Here is a 21,783-nt window from a genome sequence, read left to right on the forward strand (position 1 = left end):
TCAGCTATAAACCTACCACAGTACTCTAGCCTGCTGGGCCTTGCAGCTTTTGTTGGATCAGTGTCTCCAGGACAAGAACTGAAGCTGCATCTCTGTGAAGCTGTATTTAGATAGTGCAGGAAGAAAAGTTAATTGAAGTTGAATGGGAGAGACTACATGTGTCCACGTGTTGTTGGATGACTCTGGTAGACAACCGGCAGAACACCAAGGATAAATATATTTTGCTGATGTGTACAAATACATCTCAAGTGCAACCTTTCAGCTGATGGCCAAGAGCGGCAACTCTGCCAGCAGGTCCTTGAAAAGGTTTGTCAAGCTCCCACCCAACTTACTTATTTCTCGATGCATACAGAAAATGTGTGGTTATACACAGCTAAAATTATGCTTTTACAAAATTATAATTTTTTTTAATCTTAAATGTTACACAATAGGATAGAACTGCTATATTGTGAAGGTGGGGAGTCTATTACAAATACTTACCTATTAGTCAACAAGTTGATCATGTCTCATATTTTCTCTCTTCCCTCCAGTGTGCTGTGGGAACGACAGGACAGAAGTCCATCTCTCGAGTGATTGAATACTTGGATCACTGCTAAAGGATATTGAGCTTCGGCTGCAGATAGGCTGTGCTCTGTCCCTTGGAGTTAACTCCTCCCTCGTCAACCAGTTCATATGGAAAAGACCTTTTCCCCCATCCCAAATGAGGAATGCACCAAGGGAACCCCACACTCTGCTTTGTCAGCAACCTTGCTTCCGAAGGAAACCATGGCCATTGCACTGTCTGACCAGAGCAGGCAGTGCTCGACTGAGCAGAGTCAATCTGGTTGAGTGAAACGAGGCAAAGGCAAATCTGAGGATGAATGGCGTGTGCTTTTTTAGTTATTGGGACAGATGTGATAATTGTATAATTATTCCATACCCATGCAGAGTTGCAATAAGCCCCATTATTATGGTCTTGAGATTCCATCCTGCAAGATCAAAATATAGAACTAAAACTAAATGGCTTTGTGTCATCTCTCAATATCTACAGTGTTTTATTGATCAGACTTATGGTTATTGTGTGGGTATGGAATAAATCTTGTGCCACACCTGTTTTTGTTATGGTTACCTCATGAATGCAGACATTGTCTATGGTGATCACTGGTCATGAACATGGAGTGTGGTGCATTGACAACTGATTCACCTGGCACCAGAAGAGTCATGCAACCCTCCAGAATAGTTATTTGCTTTACGACAAGCTGAACAGATTTGAGCTGTTTACGTTTTAACTTGTCTATATATAAAGTTGCATAATACAGGTATATAATTTTTATAAATGTTGATGAGACTTGTTTTAATTCCCCTGGTCTGTTCAGCTTGTATTAAAATGAATGGCTTGTGTTGAGTTATCAGTAACAATCTGGATTTGTCAAGAATACTGTATCATAATTATTGGATGAGTTTTTTTTGGTTTTAAAAAGTTTTTGTATCCTAAAGTAAAATCGTGTCAGAGTTCAACTGGGAAAGCACATCAGCCTTGGCTAACTCCCAGTCTGACTTGATACTCAGTTACCTGGAATTATCTGTGGGATGGAGACTCAGTGGGTCCACAGAAAAATGTACAAGTAAGATGCCTGCTTCAGGATAACTGCTAGAGTGCTGCTGTGATACCAAATGGTATCCCTCAATGCTCAGTTGTCTAGACTTTGGTTCCACTCTGGATGTGTTGATGCTGTGGTCTGTTTGAATCTGACTATGAAACATTACTGAGAACCATCCAGAAGCACCTGAGAGTTTGAGCACTGGTGTGAAACCATGTCCATTTTCTTAAAATCTTTTCCTTAATCTAGGAAATTCCTGTCTGCGGTTGTATGAAGTACAGGAAATGGCCAGTTAGAACTGGAGAACAGAAAGCACTGGTATGTGAAATACAGTCTGAGGTTCTTGATTTTTAATATATTGGCTTTGAGTTTTACTGAAAAACTGGATTTCTTCCAAGTGAGTTTACTTGAAAGCAGGGTGGGTGAAAATCTGATCTTAATGAATATTCTTAGGTTTTGGAGGAATTTTCACTGCCTGCATTGATTGTTTGAGGACATAGAGCAGTCCTGCAGAGCAGAGGGGATATTTGTTAGCATGTGCCTTCGTCACTGTCACTCAATTCTCTCTTCTTTCCTAAACTGTGTTAATGACAAGTTCACAATTTCTGTGAAAGTTTTGCAGCTACTTCAGGACCCAGGAGACTGCTGAGAGCATAGATGCACCTTAATTTCAATATCAAACTGATCTAATAGGGAGAGGTGTTGCAGGGTATGCAATAAAGTTGAATCATTGCCTGTGGTAGATGCACCAAAAGCTATGTTGAACATTTAAAATGGTTTGAAAGTTCTGAAGTTCATGGCTTTCTTTCCACAAGATTAAAAACCAAACTTCCACAAGTCCTGAAGGCAGAAATGTTCTCTTTATCTTTTCACCAGTGAAAAATGTTACTGTTGAGTTCTTCCACCTGTATAGGCATGTGCTCAGCAGCATTTCCATCCTTGATTTGGGACAGCCTAAGCTGCCAGACATCTCATCGTATAATCAGATAATCAATGTGCTAGAAAAGCTGACAGTCTTCCCCTAGTCACCTGACCTGCACAAGATGTTCTGTCTGGTTAACCTTCAAGATGGTAACTGGTGGGAAAACCTCAATCCAGTCCATAATTTCTTGTTGGTGTCAAAATTAGGACTGTTAAAGGAGATGGTAGCTATAAGGGGAAACAATGCAAAAATGAATACTCCCTGGTACATGTTTTTGAATGAAAGTAATGCTGTGGAAGATCACCATTTCAGACTCCAAACACCACCAGTCAGCAAGCAACTCTACGGAAATCTTTTCTTTTGACTCTCTGGTTTGGGATTGCATTTTGGGCTTTCGGTATTGCCATCAGTACTTCAGCTTTCACCGGTTGGACCCAGTTTGCACCTGCTCAATCTGCACATCCATGACAAAAATGCCAGCTGAGATCTCCATTGGATCACAGACTTCAGTGGGAACTGTGTTTAATCACTGTTAGGGTGCAAGGAGCCAAGACATAATAAATGTGTTAGTGGATGGCAGATTTGTTGGACTGTATTCTCATCATAAGACTTTCTGCTGAGATTTACAGGATGCAGCCTCACCACCTTGAACAAATCATTGAATTAGAGCACAGGAGGAGACAGTTCTTTGCCTCACCATCCTAATGTTGCTTGTGCTTCTGATTCTGATGGGTCTTCCTACTGGAAATGCTAATTTGCCCTGACATCATTGGAAGGAGCTGGCTGGTATGGATTGGTCAGGCAGGAGCACGCTCTGGTTCTGGGCTGTATGTTAGTGTTTTATGTGGATGATTGCAAGTAATTTATTTAATTGTGGAAGACCAATCACTGGAAGAATTGGGATAAGCATTAATGAAGTATCCTGAACTTCATGCTAATTGGCCCAGTTTCATCCTACCCATGTCAATTTTGTTTTGCTTTTTTTAAAAAAAAATAGGAATTTTAATTGCTGCTTTTAGTTAGAGGGAAGTGTATCTGTGATTCAACTAGCCTTGCAGTACCTGGTGATTAATGATCAATAATAAACAGTAAGAGCAAGGAAGGCAAATTGTTTTGTAACTTGCTGAGAACCTGGTATATTTTTCACTAGACATTCACATTCTCTCCCAGTGATGCTGAATAAATCACAAGTTTAAAATAAGTGCATATAATGTGAAATAAAAGGTGAAGAGGACCAGGAGACGGCACAATGTTTTAACCTCAGGAGCCAAACTTCAAATCAAGCCTAGTCTGATGGGACCAACATGCAAGACTGGAGTCTCCTGGCTTTCAGGGTGCTGTGTACATCTTATTTTCAATTGGTGGGTCTTCTCAATACATGTGTGTTGCGAAAAGTTGCTCTCAGCTCAGCAATAAATTGACTTCGTGTATTGTCTCTTTGAGGCCATAAAGGAAGTTGGTGTGAGAAGTGGAAATGCCGCATTGCAGTAGGGGATGCTATTTTGAAATTGAAAATGAGGTAGAATATTCAAAGTAGAATGAAGTTTTATTCTGCATTTGCTGTACTGTTGCTGGCCTGACTGTCCTCCGTTTTGATGCAGTATGCCGAAACTGTAGAAGTGTTCCATTCCCTCTACTGACATCTTGATGAACACCAGAGAATGTGGGTGGCAGAAATTATAGATTATCATAATCCAGTCTCTACTTAAATGTCCATCCAAAATGATCAGAATGGCCTGTTGGAACTATTTGGTAAAACGTGTCCACAAGTCCCAAACCCTCGATAACTTGACTCTTCATCTTGTGAATCAGGTCTTGTCTCTGCTGTTCAGCCAGAATTCACTTTCTGATCGCATCTCAGACTGGTCGCTCAGGCTGATAAGGAAGCTTCACTCCAGTGCAGCTACTGGTCAGGGAAGTTATTTTATTCAGGACATTAAGAACTATGCAGACAATATATATTTCAATAAAATTACATTCCTTTCTCCATCCCCATTCAGTTTTGCTCCTTGCCTTTATTTTCAGTGAATCTTTAGTGTCCAGCACCATTCTCGGTCAAGGTAATATTATGAAGTTTGGGAGATGTATAAAGAATGGTCCAGGAACCCTACCTAATGTCCCCGCTCCTTCTGCGGTAAGTGTCCAGCTTCTGTTAAGTGCTTGACATCAACAGTCTGGACTGTGAAGACAATTGAGTGGGTGTACTTTGTGTTAATTTACTGTCCCATTAAGGGGATCTATTTCTATTTCTGTCTAATCTCTCAACAAACTAAATGCCAGGCTGGGTGCATGTTACATGCCAGGAAATCTCTATCCTGGAGGAGCAAAGATGCCAATCCTTGCTCAACTTGATAGTGGTTGGCTGAATCAGCCTTCCCTGCAGGCCTTGCTGTTTTAGGACAGGCACACATGGAAACTTCTCCATTGTAGAGGGTAGAGGCATTTAACATTCTCTTACATTATTTCTGGGTAAGTATTTTATTGTACTATCTAATCCCTGCTAGTCAGTGATAGCTCCCATGAACAGCTCAGTTATTTGCTGCATTTTTTGACTGCGGTTCATGCCTGTTTCTTGAAAAAGTAATATTTCTGGACTTCTCATTTCTAAGGATGGTTTTAATTGTACAGATGATTGAAGGTTCAGTTATTTAACCTTGACTAATCCAGTTTTAAGTTGCATAGTGCCAGCTTGACTGTCATGGACACATAGAAATACATCTGTGTGCAAAATAAGTCAGTTAGTGGAGCCACAGCATATTTAGTGAGCGAATGAAGCTTTTTTCACAGTATTTGAAGCAATTTCTGATTTTGTTTTTCCCCCAATTAGTGCCTGGAAACTTTTATTTTCCTATTGCAGACCAACACTGTTGAATCAAGGTATCAAACATCCTGCTACTCAGTTTCTGGCTTGGTTCTCTTATGTTCAGTTACTATGTTTCTTCCAGCATTCAGCGTGAGTGTAGATTCTAGTTTTATTTTAGACAGTCCATTGGCCACATTATGGACACACCCAGTTTAGTAGCTCAAATGGAATGTTTCCTTGAATTTAAAAAGAAAATTGGGCTGCATTGTTCTAAAGGCTGTTGCTGCAGTTCTTTGAGGTTCACACCCTTACTTACACTTCATTTCGATCAGCTGTTAAAAGCTATGATCAGTTTGAGCACAGTTCCCACCATGGTTCTTGATTTCTTGCTGAATATTGGTCTCTTGTCCTCCAAATGTTTTACATTTATAAATGCTCTTAATAACTGTAATTGTTTTTATATCAGAGTCCTGGCTCTGTGATTTTAAAGCCATGTTTTATATCTGTCAAAGTACTTTTTAATAGTTTTAATCAGATGCAATTTCAGGTAAATTCTGGATTGCAGTCTACATAGATTCGACACTGGTTCTTTAGTGTGTTTCTATCTGCTATAGCCAGCCTTGGTTTTCGATGAAGGCTGAGAGTTTGGTGTGAGGCCACGGTTAAACTACTCAGTCATTGCTATGGAGGAGCCACATTTCGATAATTCATAGTCCAGTGAGAATCTGTAAAAGAGATTTCTGCTTCACTGATGAGATGTCCACCCTGCCCCTTCTCCATGAAATGTTAATCTGTGGGATTGGATGCAACTATGTACATGATCTAAGTATATCCAAGTGTGCCACAATTTTGCAGCATTAATGTGTTCCAATCAGCTCCTAACCTGCACATTGTAGCATTGAGTTGATGCTGGAATTCAAATTAATTGGCGATATGGAGGGTTGGGGTGGGGGAGGGATGGACCGTTGATAAATATTTTATTTAGCTTGAGTCTGTATTTAAAGCCGCAATCCTCTCTGCTTTTTAAAAAAGCAGTTAGTTGATATCTGGGAAGGAGAGGGATCTTGCTGGTCATGTGTAACTGTGTCTGGCCAGTTTCAGCAACTTAACTAGTATAATGGGTGTAACTGACAATATATCTGCTTTGCAGCCATTCCCATAAGATTTGTGTGTCTCCCAATTTGTATCAAATCACATTATTAGAGCCCAGATTATGAATGCTCAGCATTTGAGCCTGACTTGCTCACATGGATCCTAGGCAAAAGCTTCTTTTACTGTGGACGGATCAACAGTGCTTCACACCTTGGGGGTGGGTAGAATCGGGTAAGGCCAACCTTAAAATGCAGCATTGCCTTTAATGCTGCAATCAGGCTGAAAATGGCACAAGTTCAAATCAAAGGTTACTGTTCAGAGTTGTGTTAAAGTTTTTAGTTCTACTGCTATGCTGCTAGGTGGTCAGTCATAGTTTGAATTCACTTCAATTAAAGTAGGTATTGATGTTGATCAAAATCCACTCCACATGTTACAAATTGAGATTTCGGGAATCTGTAGCTGGATATTTCCACCATTTCTTACCCAACTGCATAGTTATTCTGGTGATGTTTCAGGGAAACGTGATTTTATTTTTGGAAATGCTTCTGGAACTGTGCATTGAGTTTGAGAATGAAATATATGATATGGGCTGGGTGCTGGCTCCAGGAGTTTCCATATTATCTTCTCAGGAGGAAATGTTTAATTTGGTGACGACTTTTGCTGCATCTAGGAATTGGAGAATGTTGCTGACTGAATTTTAACAACGATTTCATGTATTTGGCTTTGTTTTTTTACCTTATTTTTTTCTTGCTCCCCCACTTTTTTGTAGATAGCTTGATCAGAAATGGTATTTGTGCAGCTCATTCTTTGGCTTGGGATTATCCCCACAGACTAATGATGCTTCATAACTGACCAATTCAGACTATCCTGAGGTTTTTTCCTTCTCACCCTCACATGCCCTTCTTTTGATCTTGTGTTGGAGTGGGAGAACCTCATCTTTATGCCAACAGCTTGAAATCAGAAAAGTTCAGTAGCTCAGTCAGCTCTATCCTTTTCACCTTTGCATTTAGTCTGATTTTTACAGTTGCATCCATATCTGCTCAGTTTTTGACTTTTTTTAAAAAGCTGAACTCTGTGGGAGATTGGCTCTTTCACTGTTGTGCATTTATTTATAGAAGGTTTGGGGCTTTGTAATTACTGTATTGGTGGGGATTTATGGACATAAATGCCTTAATAGATGGGCTTTGGAGTATTTATGTAAATTAGAATATATTGAATATAAAATAAACCAAAGTGGAAAGTTTGGGTTTTCAAATTATTCCAGAAAGAGGGGAGGACAAGCTGAAATCTTCAATGAAAACTTTGGTATCAGTTGGTAAAACCCAACTGAAAATTTGGTTTTGAACTGCAAGATGTTGGTAGACTCTGGTAAGTGACATCTTTAGCTGGTGTCACCTGTCATGGGGCCAATGGGTAACCATTACCACAACAGCTGGCTGCAGCAGGCACTGGCTTCTCATAGTTCCACTCGTTGCTCACTTCTACCAGACTTCTACCTATCTGGGTATAGGGCGAGGAATTGAAGTGATTTTTGTCAACAGCTGATCTTTGAACAGATGTGTTTCAACTGAAATGTATCAAAGCAGATGAGAAACATGTTATTCAAAAACGATTTATACCCCGATCACGAATATTCAGCCTCCAATGAATGGAATCATCCTGATCACCCATTTTCCTCAGTTATCATTTGTTAAAGCTTTATTAAGGGTTATATTTCCAAGGCAATCACTATTTTGAGTTTGCCTGCAAAATAACTGAGTTTTTACGACCAAAATTAATGCAGTAAATTGAGGTCCTTGAAAATGATGCACAAACGTTATATACTGTAGTTGTCATGCATGTGTTTCTCATTGATCCAGAACCATTTGAAATTTCTATTTTTTTAACAAAAGGTCTGGCCTGTCTACTTGTAAACTCAGGCTTTACTTTTGTTCATTGATCATGTATACAACAGCTGTGGAAAACAATTTCTCAATTTGAATTCTTACCAATCAGCAAATCTGAGAATTCAATTGAACAATGAAGATTAAGCCAGTTAATTTGGAAATCTGGATTGGAATCAAAAAGCCCATTTATCAGAATATTCCTGTTTATGCAAAACTCCTGTATGAATTAAAGTGCATTTGCAATGAGTTGTAACTAAGAAAATGTGTCGAATAAATGAATGTCTCCATTAACCACAAGTCCATTAAATGGCATCAGATGTACTTTTAATACAAATATCTGCCGATGAAACAAATTCATAAAACTTAAAAGTTCATGTAATAGCCCCACTTTGTAGGTTCCTCACAGCTGCCAGGCTTGGGGACTTGGACAGTTGTCTCCAGATAAATGCATCCCAAATTTAAGGATAGAATTACATAATGCCACATGCTATCATGTAGACTTACTGATCCACCTAAGATTTTTCTCATTGCTTGGTTTTATTGCTTAACATTAGAATGTTCTTTGTGTGGATTTAATTGTTGCTAGAACAGAAACTTTATTCATTTTGTTTGCATGAATTCCATTTTGAAACCATTTGCTACTGTGTTGATATGCATGCAGTCTCGAAACCCTGAACTTTGCACGGCATTTCTTGGTTTAAGGTGATGGGGGTTTGGGAACCTGTTATGTAGTGATGGTACATGTGCTCCAACTCCAGAAGTTCAGGGAAGGAGAAAAGGTTCATAAAAATCAAATCTGAAATCTAGCAGATGTTTAAATTCTCCAGCAATCAGATATTGAACATAATTGAGTTTTCTTCTCAACCAGTTGGCACTCAGCAAAGAAATGTTGTAAAACCTTCCTGTTTTAAAAGGAAGAATTCCAAAGAGCTTATTTCTCAGCAAGGCCATGTTGATTTTGGCCCTGCACAATTCCAATCCTGTAATCCAAGCCTCCTGATTGACGGAAGTTGGAATGGGAGAAATGGCTATCCTGTAACTGGAGGATTTTCCTCTAGTTGTGTAGACTTCCAGTATATCCTACGTATTTAAGCAGCAAATTTCTAATAAATTTCGCAGGTTTCTAAACGTGCATTTATCAGGATTCAGCTGCCCTCTGTTGTGTTAACATGTTTCAATATGATAAAAATCCCAGTTTGATTATAATTTTGTGAATGAGAGCTGTTGCTGAAGTATTTTGGGGTGGCGGTTACTTCTGCTGCAGTTCCACATGAAACTGCAGCCACTTCTTCCAGGTTTCAATAACAGTATGCTCTGTGCACTCTGTCATTTACTCTTGGAATTTCCAAATGAGTAAAACCCCAGTGTCTACACTTAGATTGATTTCATTCCATTCAGTTGTAGTAATCACATGACTGCAAAGGGTACATGAGGGCCTAATCAGAATGGGTTTGAAATAAATTTTAAAAATGACTTTTTTTCTTGTAAATAGTTCTGTAAATATTGGCAATTGGAAATTTAGAATGGTAGAAATACTTTTCAGAATCCGATCCTATTTTTATTTTATACAGTATTTCTCAGTTGCAATCTTTCAGAGTAAAAGCCAAATGGCAGGAAATAGTTTGTACCAGTTTCATGAAGTATGTCTTTGGTTACCTGTAAATAATTTTAACTCAAATAAAAATTGCTACTTTCAGTACAGTTGATGCTATAGCTTGTTTTTTTTTGTGTGTGTGTACACATTCACTTTTAATAAGGCATGAATAAACTAAAGGATGCAACCTTTATTCCATTTTGAGCCCAGGTATGGTGACCCAAGTTGAATGAGTGCTCCAATTCTCAACAGCTCCCATTTAGAACATAGAACATAGAAAAATACAGCACAGAACAGGCCCTTCGGCCCACGACGTTGTGCCGATCCTTTGTCCTCTGTCAAGGACAATTTAATCTATACCCCATCATTCTCCTTTATCCATATACCTATCTAAAAGCCGTTTGAAAGTCCCTAAAGTTTCTGACTCAACAACTTCCCCAGGCAAGGCATTCCATGCCCCGACCACTCTCTGGGTAAAGAACCTTCCCCTGACATCCCCCTTATATCTCCCACCCTTCACCTTAAATTTATGACCCCTTGTAACGCTTTGCTCCACCCGGGGAAAAAGTTTCTGACTGTCTACCCTATCTATTCCCCTGATCATCTTATAAACCTCTATCATGTCACCCCTCATCCTTCTCCGTTCTAATGAGAAGAGGCCTAGAATGTTCAGCCTTTCCTCGTAAGACTTATTCTCCATTCCAGGCAACATCCTGGTAAATCTCGTCTGCACCCTCTCCAAGGCTTCCACATCCTTCCTAAAATGAGGCGACCAGAACTGCACACAGTACTCCAAATGAGGCCTTACCAAGGTCCTGTACAGCTGCATCATCACCTCACGGCTCTTAAATTCAATCCCTCTGCTAATGAACGCTAACACCCCATATGCCTTCTTCACAGCCCTATCCACTTGAGTTGCAACTTTCAACGATCTATGCACATAGACCCCAAGGTCTCTCTGCTCCTCCACATGCCCAAGAACCCTACCGTTAACCCAGTATTTTGCATTCGTGTTTGTCCTTCCAAAATGGACGACCTCACACTTTTCAGGGTTAAACTCCATCTGCCACTTTTCAGCCCAGCACTGCAACCTATCCAAGTCCCTTTGCAGACGACAATAGCCCTCCTCGGTATCCACAACTCCACCAACCTTTGTATCATCTGCAAATTTACTGACCCACCCTTCGACTTCCTCATCCAAGTCGTTAATAAAAATCACAAACAGGAGAGGACCCAGAACTGATCCCTGCGGCACGCCACTGGTAACTGGGCTCCAGGCTGAGTATTTACCATCTAAGACCACTCTCTGCCTTCTATCAGTTAGCCAATTCTTAATCCAACTGGCCACATTCCCCACTATCCCATGCCTCCTGACTTTCTCCATAAGTCTACCATGGGGGACCTTATCAAATGCCTTACTAAAATCCATGTACACCACATCCACTGGTTTACCCTCATCCACTTGCTTGGTCACCTGCTCAAAGAATTCAATCAGGCTTGTGAGGCAAGACCTACCCCTCACAAAACCGTGCTGACTGTCCCGAATCAAGCAGTGTCTTTCCAGATGCTCAGAAATCCTATCCCTCAGCACCTTTTCCATCAACTTGCCTACCACCGAAGTAAGACTAACTGGCCTGTAATTCCCAGGGTTGTTCCTATTCCCTTTCTTGAACAGGGGCACAACATTTGCCACCCTCCAATCACCTGGTACCACCCCCGTCAGCAGAGAAGATGAAAAGATCATTGCCAGCGGCTCTGCAATTTCATCCCTTGCTTCCCATAACATCCTTGGATATACCCCGTCAGGCCCGGGAGACTTGTCTATCTTCAAGTTATTCAAAAACCCCAACACATCTTCCCTCCTAACGAGCACTTCCTCGAGCTTACCAGTCTGTTTCACACCGTCCTCTTCAGTAATACACCCCTTCTCATTCGTAAATACCGAAGAGAAGTACTCATTCAAAACCTCACTTATCTCTTCCGGCTCAACACACAGTCTCCCGCTATTGTCCTTGACCGGACCTACGGTCCCCCTAGTCATCCTCATATTTCTGACATACGCGTAAAAGGCCTTGGGGTTTTCTTTTATCCTACCCGCCAAGCATTTTTCATGCCCTCTCTTAGCTCTCCTAATCCCTTTCTTCAGATCCTTCCTGGCCATCTTGTATCCCTCCAGAGCTATGCCTGTGCCCTTTTTCCTCAACTTTATATACGCATCCTTCTTCTTCCTAACAAGACTCTCAACCTCTCTTGTCAACCACGGTTCCCTCACATGACCATCCCTTCCCTGTCTGACAGGGACATGCTTATCAATGGCCCCTACTATCTGCTCCTTGAAAAAGTTCCACATTTCGACCGTGCCCTTCCCTGCCAGCATATGCTCCCAACTTATGCTCCTCAGTTCCTGCCTGACAGCATCATATCTACCCTTCCCCCAATTGTAAACCTTGCCCTGTTGCACATACCTATCCCTCTCCATTACCACAGTGAATGCTACAGAATTGTGATCACTATCTCCAAAGTGCTCGCCCACCAACAGCTCTATCACTTGCCCTGGTTCATTACCTAGTACCAAATCCAATATTGCCTCCCCTCTGGTCGGGCAGTCTACATACTGAGTCAGAAAAGCTTCCTGGACATACTGCACAAACACTACCCCATCCAAACTATTCGATCTAAAGAGTTGCCAATCAATATTTGGGAAGTTGAAATCCCCCATAATTACTACCCTGTGACTTCTGCTCCTTTCCAAAATCTGTTTCCCAATCTGCTCTTCCACCTCCCTGCTGCTATTGGGGGGCCTATAGAAAACTCCCATCAAGGTGACTCCCATTTGGGTTGTATTCAGTCAGGTATGTTTACCCTTGGGTGCACATAATTTGTCTTTCAGCAAACTAACCATATCTCTGGTCCCAGCTGAACCTGGGAAGAGACCCAGTGGTATAAAGTTCCTTTTGCTTATACTAGCTTTGGCCATCAACTTGCATCTGCCCATGCTCCTTCCCCAATGAGTTCCAGATCCAGTAGGAAGTGAAGAATCTGCAGAGGGATGCTGCTTGCTTTCTTTGCATAAAAGCAGATCCATTTTGAAAATACTGCCAAACAAAATACAATAACACTTCAGTGCTTTGATCCATGGTAAATGTCATGCCTGTTAATTATTTGGTTTTGAAATTCATATAACAAATTGAGAGCGTCCCATCTCGTTAACACTAGCTATTTGGTCCTACACTTCTGGCCAACTGGTGGGGAGGGAAAGGTGTGCATGCCCCTTAGACTGCAGCAGTTCAGGAAGGCAGCTCCACCATCTTGAACAATTAGGAATGGGCAAGACCAGTGTGTGTTGGCAGGTTCTTCAACCACAGGGGCATCAGTGCCAAACCTGGCCCTGTCTCCATCCCCTCCCTGCCCACTTTCGCTTAATGTTCTGTTAAGAAACCTTGCCATCTTATTTTACACGTGATTTTCAAAACCCATAATATCCATCACAATGACTGGCTGCTTCCAGTTCTGCAAAAATGTTTGTCTATGTCGGAATCTCAGCCTGAAACTCAGCTGAAATCCTTGTCCATACCTTTATCTCCAGAATCAACGATTCCAATGCTCTTCTGGTCAAGCTCCCATCTTCCAGTCTCCATAATTTAAGCACATCCTACATTTTACTGCCATATCCAAATTTGCACCAAATCCTTTTTACTGCACCCCTATGTGGGTTACCTACATTACATAAAACCCAGTTTTTCAACGCCAAAACTTTTTTTTTTAAATCATTTTTTTCAGATCCCTCCATGTCTCACCCTGTCTATCTCTAAAACTTCTCCAAGACTCAATAGCTCTCAAAGATTCCTTCAACTCTGGCCTGTTGTGTATCCCCCCCAGTTCCGTCACTCAGATCTACACTTTCCTCCCTACACTTTGGCGCCTTCACTATTCTGTTGAGAATAAAATTGGGCAGCACTTTGTGATGGGACAGTTATGCTACTGGAAGAATATTTTTAATGGCCCATATAATCTTTTCTGTTCCTTTTATTTTTCTCGTTTTTATTTTATAAGCCAGTAATAATCTCCAGGTATGTAACCTAATGAGGTGGGAACATTAATTTGATCATTCAACATTTAATGAAATGTGCTACTGACCACAGCCACCTGATAAATAACTGTTAGACAAGGCATATGTTTATTATAACCTCTTCAGATTAGTAGGGTTTCCAGCATGGAATCTTGGATGGCACAGGTTTATTAAGGATAGAGGTAGTAATTATTAAGAATAATTACACTTACACTTAACTGTAGCATTAATGATAAAACCTGCTGATGCATTAGTTGGAGAATTGGATGACAGACAGGAAACAGAGTGTAGGAATAAATGGGTCTTTCTCCAGGTGGCAGACAGTGACTAGTGGGGTACCACAGGGATCAGTGCTTGGCCCCAGCTATTCACAATATATATTAATGACTTGGGTGAGGGAACTAAATGTAACAGTTCCAAGTTTTCAGATGACAAAACTTTGGGGGGGTGGGGTGGTGAAGAGAATGTGAGCTGTGAGGAGGATGCAAAAAGGCTCCAATGTGATTTGGACAAGTTGGGTGTGCAGGCAAATGCATGTCAGATGCAGTATAACGTGGATAAATGTGAGGTTATTCACTTTGGTTGTAAAAACAGAAAGGCAGATTATCTGAATGATGATAGATTTGGAAAGGGGGAGGTGCAACGAGACCTGGGAGTCCTCGTACACCAATTGCTGAAAGCAAGCATTCAGGTGCAGCAAGCAATTAGGAAGGCGATTGGTATGTTGGCCTTCATTGCAAGAGGATTTGAGTGCGAGTGCAAGAGCAAGGATGTCTTACTGCAGGGTCTTGGTGAGACCACATCTGGAACACTATGTGCAGTTTTGGTCTCCTTATCTGAGGAAGGATGTTCTTGCCTTGGGAGTGCAAAGAAGATTTACTAGGCTGATTCCTGGGGTGGCAGGATTGACGTATGAGGAGAGATTGGGTCGACTAGGCCGATATTCACTAGAGTTTAGATGAATGAGAGGGGATCTCACAAACGTATAAAATTCCAACAGGACTGGACAGGCTAGATGCAGGGAGGATGTCCCCAATGGCTGGGGAGTCCAGAACCAGGGGTCACAATCTCAGGATACGGGCTATGTCATTTAGAACAGAGATAGAACAGAGAACAGTACAGCACAGTCTAGGCCCTTCAACCCACAATGTTGTGCCAAACCTTTAACCTACTCTAGGATCAAACTGCCTACATACCCTTCATACTACTATCATCCATGTACCTATCCAAGAGTCTTAAATGTCCCTAATGTATCTGCTGCTTCTACCACCGCTGGCAGTGCATTCCACGCACCCACCACTCTCTGTGTAAAGAACCTACCTCTGACATCTCCCCGAAACCTTCCTCCAATCACCTTAAAATTATGCCCCCTGGTGATAGCCCTTTCCACTCTATCTATGCCTCTCATCATCTTGTACCCCTCTATCAAGTCACCTCTCATCCTTCTTCGCTCCAATGAGAAAAGCCCTAGCTCCCTCAATCTTTCTTCGTAGGACATGCCCTCCAGTCCAGGCAGCATCCTGGTAAATCTCCTCTGCACCCTCTCTAAAGCTTCCACATCCTTCCTATAATGAGGCGACCAGAACTGAACACAGTATTCCAAGTGTGGTCTAACCAGGGCTCTATAGAGCTGCAGCATAACCTCGCGGCTCTTAAACTCAATCCCCCTGTTGATGAAAGCCAACACACCATACGCCTTCTTAACAACCCTATCAACTTGGGTGGCAACTTTGAGCGATCTATGGACATGGACCCCAAGATCCCTCTGTTCCTCCACACTACCAAGAATCCTGTCTTTCAGTCTGTATTCCACATTCAAATTCGACCTTCCAAAATGAATCACTTCACACTTTTCCAGGTTGAATTCCATCTGCCACTTCTCAGCCCAGCTCTGCATCCTGTCAATGTCCCGTTGCAACCTACAACAGCCTTCCACACTATCCACGTCATTTATAAAAATCACAAAGAGCAGAGGTCCCAGAACAGATCCCTGCGGAACACCACTGGTCACCGAGTTCCAGGCTGAATACTTTCCATCTACTACCACCCTCTGTCTTCTATGGGCCAGCCAATTCTGTATCCCACGCCTCCTTACTTTCTGAATGAGCCTACCATGGGGAACCTTATCAAACGCCTTACTAAAATCCATAAACACCACATCCACTGCTCTTCCTTCATCAATGTGTTTTGTCACATCTTCAAAGAATTCAATAAGGCTTGTGAGGCATGACCTGCCCCTCACAAAGCTATGCTGACTGTCTCTAATCAAACTATGCTTTTCCAAATAATCATAAATCCTGTCTCAGAATCCTCTCCAATAATTTGCCCACTACCGACGCAAGACTGACTGGTCTATAATTCCCAGGGTTATCCCTATTCACTTTCTTGAACAAGGGAATAACATTTGCCACCCTCCAATCATCTGGTACTACTCCAGTGGACAGTGAGGACGCAAAGATCATCGCCAAAGGCGCGGCAATCTCTTCCCTCGCTCCCGGTAATATCCTTGGGTATATCCAGTCTGGCCCCGGGGACTTATCTGTCCTCATGTCTTTCAAAATTTCCAGCACATCCTCCCTCTTAACCGCAACCTGTTCGAGCATATCAGCCTGTTTCACGCTGTCCTCACAAACGACCAGGTCCCTCTCGCTAGTGAATACTGAAGCAAAGTATTCATTTAGGACCTCCCCTACCTCCTCCAACTCCAGGCACAAGTTCCCTCCACTATCCCTGATCGGCCCTACCCTCACTCTGGCCAGCCTCTTGTTCCTCACATAAGTGTAGAAAGCCTTGGGATTTTCCTTAATCCTACCCGCCAAGACTTTTTCATGTCCGCTTCTAGCTCTCCTAAGTCCATTCTTCAGTTCCTTCCTGGCTATCTTGTAACCCTCTGGGGCCCTGTCTGATCCTTGCTTCCTCAACCTTAAGTAAGCTTCCTTCTTCCTCTTGACCACATCTCTTGTCATCCAAGGTTTTTTCACCCTACCATCCCTTCCTTGCCTCATCGGGACAAACGTATCCAGCAGTCGCTCCCTAAACAACCTCCACATTTCTGTCATGCATTTCCCTGAGAACATCTGTTCCCGATTTATGCTCCCCAGTTCCTGCCTAATAGCATTGTAATTTCCCCTCCCCCAATTAAATATTTTCCTGTCCCTCTCCATGACTATAGTAAAGGTCAGGGAGTTGTGACCACCATCACCGAAATGCTCTCCCACTAAGAGATCTGCCACCTGACCTGGTTCGTTGCCAAGCACCAAATCCAACATAGCCTCCCCTCTAGTCGGCCTATCGACATATTGAGTCAGGAAACCTTCCTGGCCACACCCGACAAAAACTGCTCCATCCAAACTATTTGCACTAAGGAGGTTCCAATCAATATTAGGGAAGTTGAAGTCACCCATGACAACAACCCTGTTACTTCTGCACCTTTCCAAAATCTGCCTCCCAATCTGTTCCTCTGTTGCTATTGGGGGGGGTCTATAGAAAACTCCCAATGAAGTGACTGCTCCTTTCCTGTTTCTGACTTCCACCCATAATGACTCAGTAGACAAACCTTCCTCGACGACCTCGCTTTCTGCAGCTGTGATACTATCCCTGATTAGCAATGCCACTCACCCACCTCTTTTACCTCCCTCCCTATTCCTTTTGAAACATCTAAACCCCGGAACATGCAACATCCATTCCTGTCCCTGTGATATCCAAGTCTCCGTAATGGCCACAACATCGTAGCTCCAAGTACTGATCCATGCTCTAAGTTCATCACCCTTATTCCTGACACTTCTTGCATTAAAATAGACACACTTCAACCCATCATACTGGCTGCAACTTTGCCCTGTCAACTGTCTAACCTTCCTCACAGACTCTCTGCACTCTGTATCTGCCTGTTCAACAGCTACCCCATCCACTGATCCGTAGCTCCGGTTCCCATCCCCCTGCCAAACTAGTTTAAACCCTCCCGAAGAGTGCTAGCAAACCTCCCGCCCAGGATATTGGTGCCCCTCCAGTTCAGATGCAACCCGTCCTTCTTGTACAGGTCCCACCTTCCCCAGAAGGTATCCCAATGATCCACATATCTGAAGCCCTCCCTCCTACACCAGCTCTGTAGCCAGGTGTTCAGTTGCACTCGCTCTGTTTCCAGCCTCACTAGCTCGTGGCACCGGTATCAATCCTGAGATTACTACTCTGCTCGTCCTGCCTTTTAGCTTCCAACCTAACTCCCTATATTCGCTTCTCAGGTCCTCATCCCTTTTCCTAGCTATGTCATTGGTACCGCTGTGTACCACGACTTCTGGCTGCTCCCCCTCCCCCTTTAAGAATCCCGTAGAGTCGATCCGAAACATCCCTGACCCTGGCACCCGGGAGTCTCGTTCGCGACCACAGAATCTCCTGTCTGTTCCTCTAACCATTGAATCTCCTATCACTATCGTGCTCCTATTCTCCCCCCTTCCCTTCTGAGCCACAGAGCCAGGCTCAGTGCCCGATACCTGGCCGCTGTGGCTTTCCCCTGGTATGTCGTCTTCCCCCCCCCCCCCCCAACCGTATCCAGAACGGTATACTTATTATTGAGGGAAACGGCCACAGGGGATCCCTGCACTGTGCGCCTATTCCCTTTCCCTCCCCTGACGGTCACCCAGCTACCTTTATCCTGTAACTTCGGTGTCACTACTTCCCTATAACTGCTCTCTATCACCCCCTCAGCCGCCTGAATAATCCGAAGTTCATCCAGCTCCAGTTCCCTAACGTGGTCTGTGAGGAGCTGGAGTTGGGTGCACTTCTCACAGGTGAAGTCAGCAGGGACACAAGTGGTGACTCTCCCACATCCTGCAAGAGGAGCATGCAACTGCCCTAGCTTCCATCCCCTCTGCTCTCAATTAACACAGAGATTAAGTAAAAAAAATAAAGGAAAATCTTACCAAACCCTCCACACAAGAGTCCTTTTTTTTTTGGTTAGAGGAGACATTACAGGTGTACTGTTTCGGGTTTAGCCACTGCCCGAATATATAAGTTCACTTACCCAGCAGTCCCCGTGTCCGCGTCCGCCGAATCACGAGGTAAGTACATTATACTGAAAATTTTTCACAGAGGGTGGTGAACCTGTGGAATTCTCTACCACAGAAGGCAGTGGAGGCCAAGTCATTAAATATATTCAAGGAGGAGATAGATATACTAATGCCAAAGGGATCAAGGGATATAGGGAGAAAGTGGGAACAGGATACTGAATTAGACGATCAGCAATGATCTTTTTTGAATGGCGGGGCAGGCCCGAAAGGCCTATTCCTGCTCCTATTTTCTATGTCTTCACTCTACATATGCATTGCCCAGCAACGGGCACTGAATAGCAAAGAAATAGGTGCCTTGGGCTGATCTTTCCCCAATACAAAAGCAAAACATTGCGGATGCTGGAAATCTGAAACAAAAACAGAAAATTCTGGAAATACTCCAGGTCAGACAGCATCTGATGAAAGGTCACATGGAGCTGAAACGTTAACTCTGTTTTTCTCCCCACAGATGCTACCTGATCTTTCTCCTGCCTAATTCAAGGATTTCTCTGCCATTTCTGGCACACCGTTTCTAAACTTGAGCCCTGGTTTTGAGGTTTGTGGCAACCTGGACTGATGTGGAATTAGGGTATGTGGTATTAATCTATTTTTCACCAGTCCAGGTTACTGAAAGTCTGTGACAGCTGGATATGTGGGGTTGAACTTTATTCTGAGCTCTTTTATTGTCTCCTGAGAGCCTTGCAGCAGTGGTTTTAATGTTGAAAGCGTTAGATTGTTAAAAGTATAGATGTGGGATTTTTACAACTTTCCTCCTTTTTGATGACTGTTATTTTCTATGCCTGACTTCTCCTAGCGTTAGACTTTCAGAATCAGTGCAGCTGCCCCATCACATCAGCAGCCACACTTTCAGCTCCTCTACCACCTCTGACGGATGAAATGTTAAACTAAAGCCCAACACTTTTCTCATGGTTCAGGAGAGCTTAAGGATCCCTTGAAGATCGGGTGTTATCCTTATCCCTTAAATAACATTCCTCCTAAAACCGCCACCAAGAAGACGAACTACCCATTCATGTTTTTGCTGCTTCCGGGACGTACATGTTGCAAAATTGCAGCTGCATTTCCCGACATAAGTGAGGACACTTCAAACTAAAGTTGTTTGTGACATGAGGGTGCTAAATACATATTGGTCGTTATTTAAATTAAATGCTCCCGCAAACTGCAATTAAAAGCCAAATATGAAATTCATAAGCAGCTTAATAACAAACTGTCCTTTTACGCCACCAATGTTCTGTACATCTCGACCCCGCCCTCCGTTAGAAAATGCTTTGGGAGTCGAACAGGGACCAAGACATTTTCTACTTTGCCTCTCGTGTTCATTGTTTTCCCTTTTCAGTTGACCTGTCCTTGTTTTTTTTGAATAAAGCAGGGGCTTACGTTGTTCTGTATTCTCAGGATTAAATCGGCTGTGTTAGCTAGTGCGACAAGAGGAACAATTGTCTTAATGTCCTGAGTTGGGATGGGAAAATCCAGGCCAGTGGCCTCTGCTCAAACTATACCTGGGTGTGGAGTGAGGACAAGTGCTGATTCTTCCTGATCCAGGCAGCTGGCCTCTTTTTTTTGGACCTGTTCCCTACAGAGAGGTGGTTTACAGTGGGTGGTTGGGGAGAGCCTTCGGACTCGGACTGTTGGCTGCAACAGTGACGGAGCTAATTACCGTACTGCAAAGGATGAAAAAGAACAAGTGCCGTTAATCACTGTCAGTACCAGCATCACCGCATTAACTTTCTCCTGTATTCCAGGGGCCTGGCAGACTGGTGGGTAAATCAGCAACTTACCCCACCTCAGACAGCCGTTTCTCGCTCTAACTCTTGGTGAACAGTAACTCGGAATAGATCCGTGAACAGCAATGCCCCAAGTGCGTGTCCAGCCCAGAAATATCATCTCCGAGTGCAGGAGGTTCCCAAAGTGGCTTCGCACAAGTCGGAAGTATCTTTGCCAGGTGCTGGAGGTAGTGGGGGTGCAGTTTGGAGGCAGTGAGCTTTTCTGATATCCTTGGCTGTGTCATTTTCTGTTCAGTTTAGTAAGAAGCACTGGGTGACAGATTCAGATTCACTGCACACTCTGGGTTTTTATGCCCTGTGGGAGCAGCGGGAATGTGTTAACAGGAGCAGCATCACTGTCCACAGTGGACCATAGAATAATACCTGCCTCTGCAAATGAGATAAAGGGAGATGTGACAGTCAAGCTCTTTATCCCGTCAAATTTTTCAGAGCTCAGGTTTAAAAATAACTTTTTTTTAAAAAAACAGAAATGTTAATGAACAGTAGCTGCTGCCATAAGAGTATGAATTGGAACAGGGACGAACCAGTTAGTGCAGTGTTTTATTGTCCGACCTCTTCCCAACTTTCCTCTAAGGCGAGAGATGGGAAACATTGCGCTGGATGAAGTGCCGGCTGGTGGGATCTCTCTGTGTAATAAAAGTGTTGTATAAATGCAAGTCATGATTGTGTTGAAAAGTGGAGCACGAGACTGATGACCCAAAGACCCTTTTTTATCTAAAATATAACTTTATTGACGTAAATATTTCTATAATGATCGATGATGGAATAACAGTTGCAGTCAGTCCGCGGCACTGAGCGAGTTTAGGAATTTATCCAACTCACCGCGAGGGAAGCTCCGGCTCCGGGTGGAGGCTGAATTCCCATTCCAGTCCGAGCTCCCGGCCGGCACAGCCCGCTTTCCCCCGCGGTTCCCGGAGCCGTTTCGGTTTCTCACGTTCGCTTGCTTTAAGCTTTCGAGGAGACTCCCAGAGTCTGGCACAGCTCAGTCCGGCT

General features: G+C 43.0%; 1 protein-coding gene across 1 annotated transcript in view; it reads left to right on the forward strand.

Annotated features, from left to right (window-relative positions):
- The window catches only part of LOC137355386 (wings apart-like protein homolog), a 189,264-nt gene extending 179,280 nt beyond the window's left edge, over positions 1-9,984 (forward strand). The window contains exon 19 of the mRNA XM_068020380.1: positions 531-9,984. Within this exon, the coding sequence (XP_067876481.1) occupies positions 531-596 (66 nt within the window). The 3' untranslated portion in view covers positions 597-9,984. The remainder of the gene's footprint in view (positions 1-530) is intronic.
- The last annotated feature ends 11,799 nt before the right edge of the window (positions 9,985-21,783 follow it).

This window comes from Heterodontus francisci, chromosome 42 (genome assembly GCF_036365525.1).
Source record: "Heterodontus francisci isolate sHetFra1 chromosome 42, sHetFra1.hap1, whole genome shotgun sequence".
Taxonomy (NCBI): Eukaryota; Metazoa; Chordata; class Chondrichthyes; order Heterodontiformes; family Heterodontidae; genus Heterodontus; species Heterodontus francisci.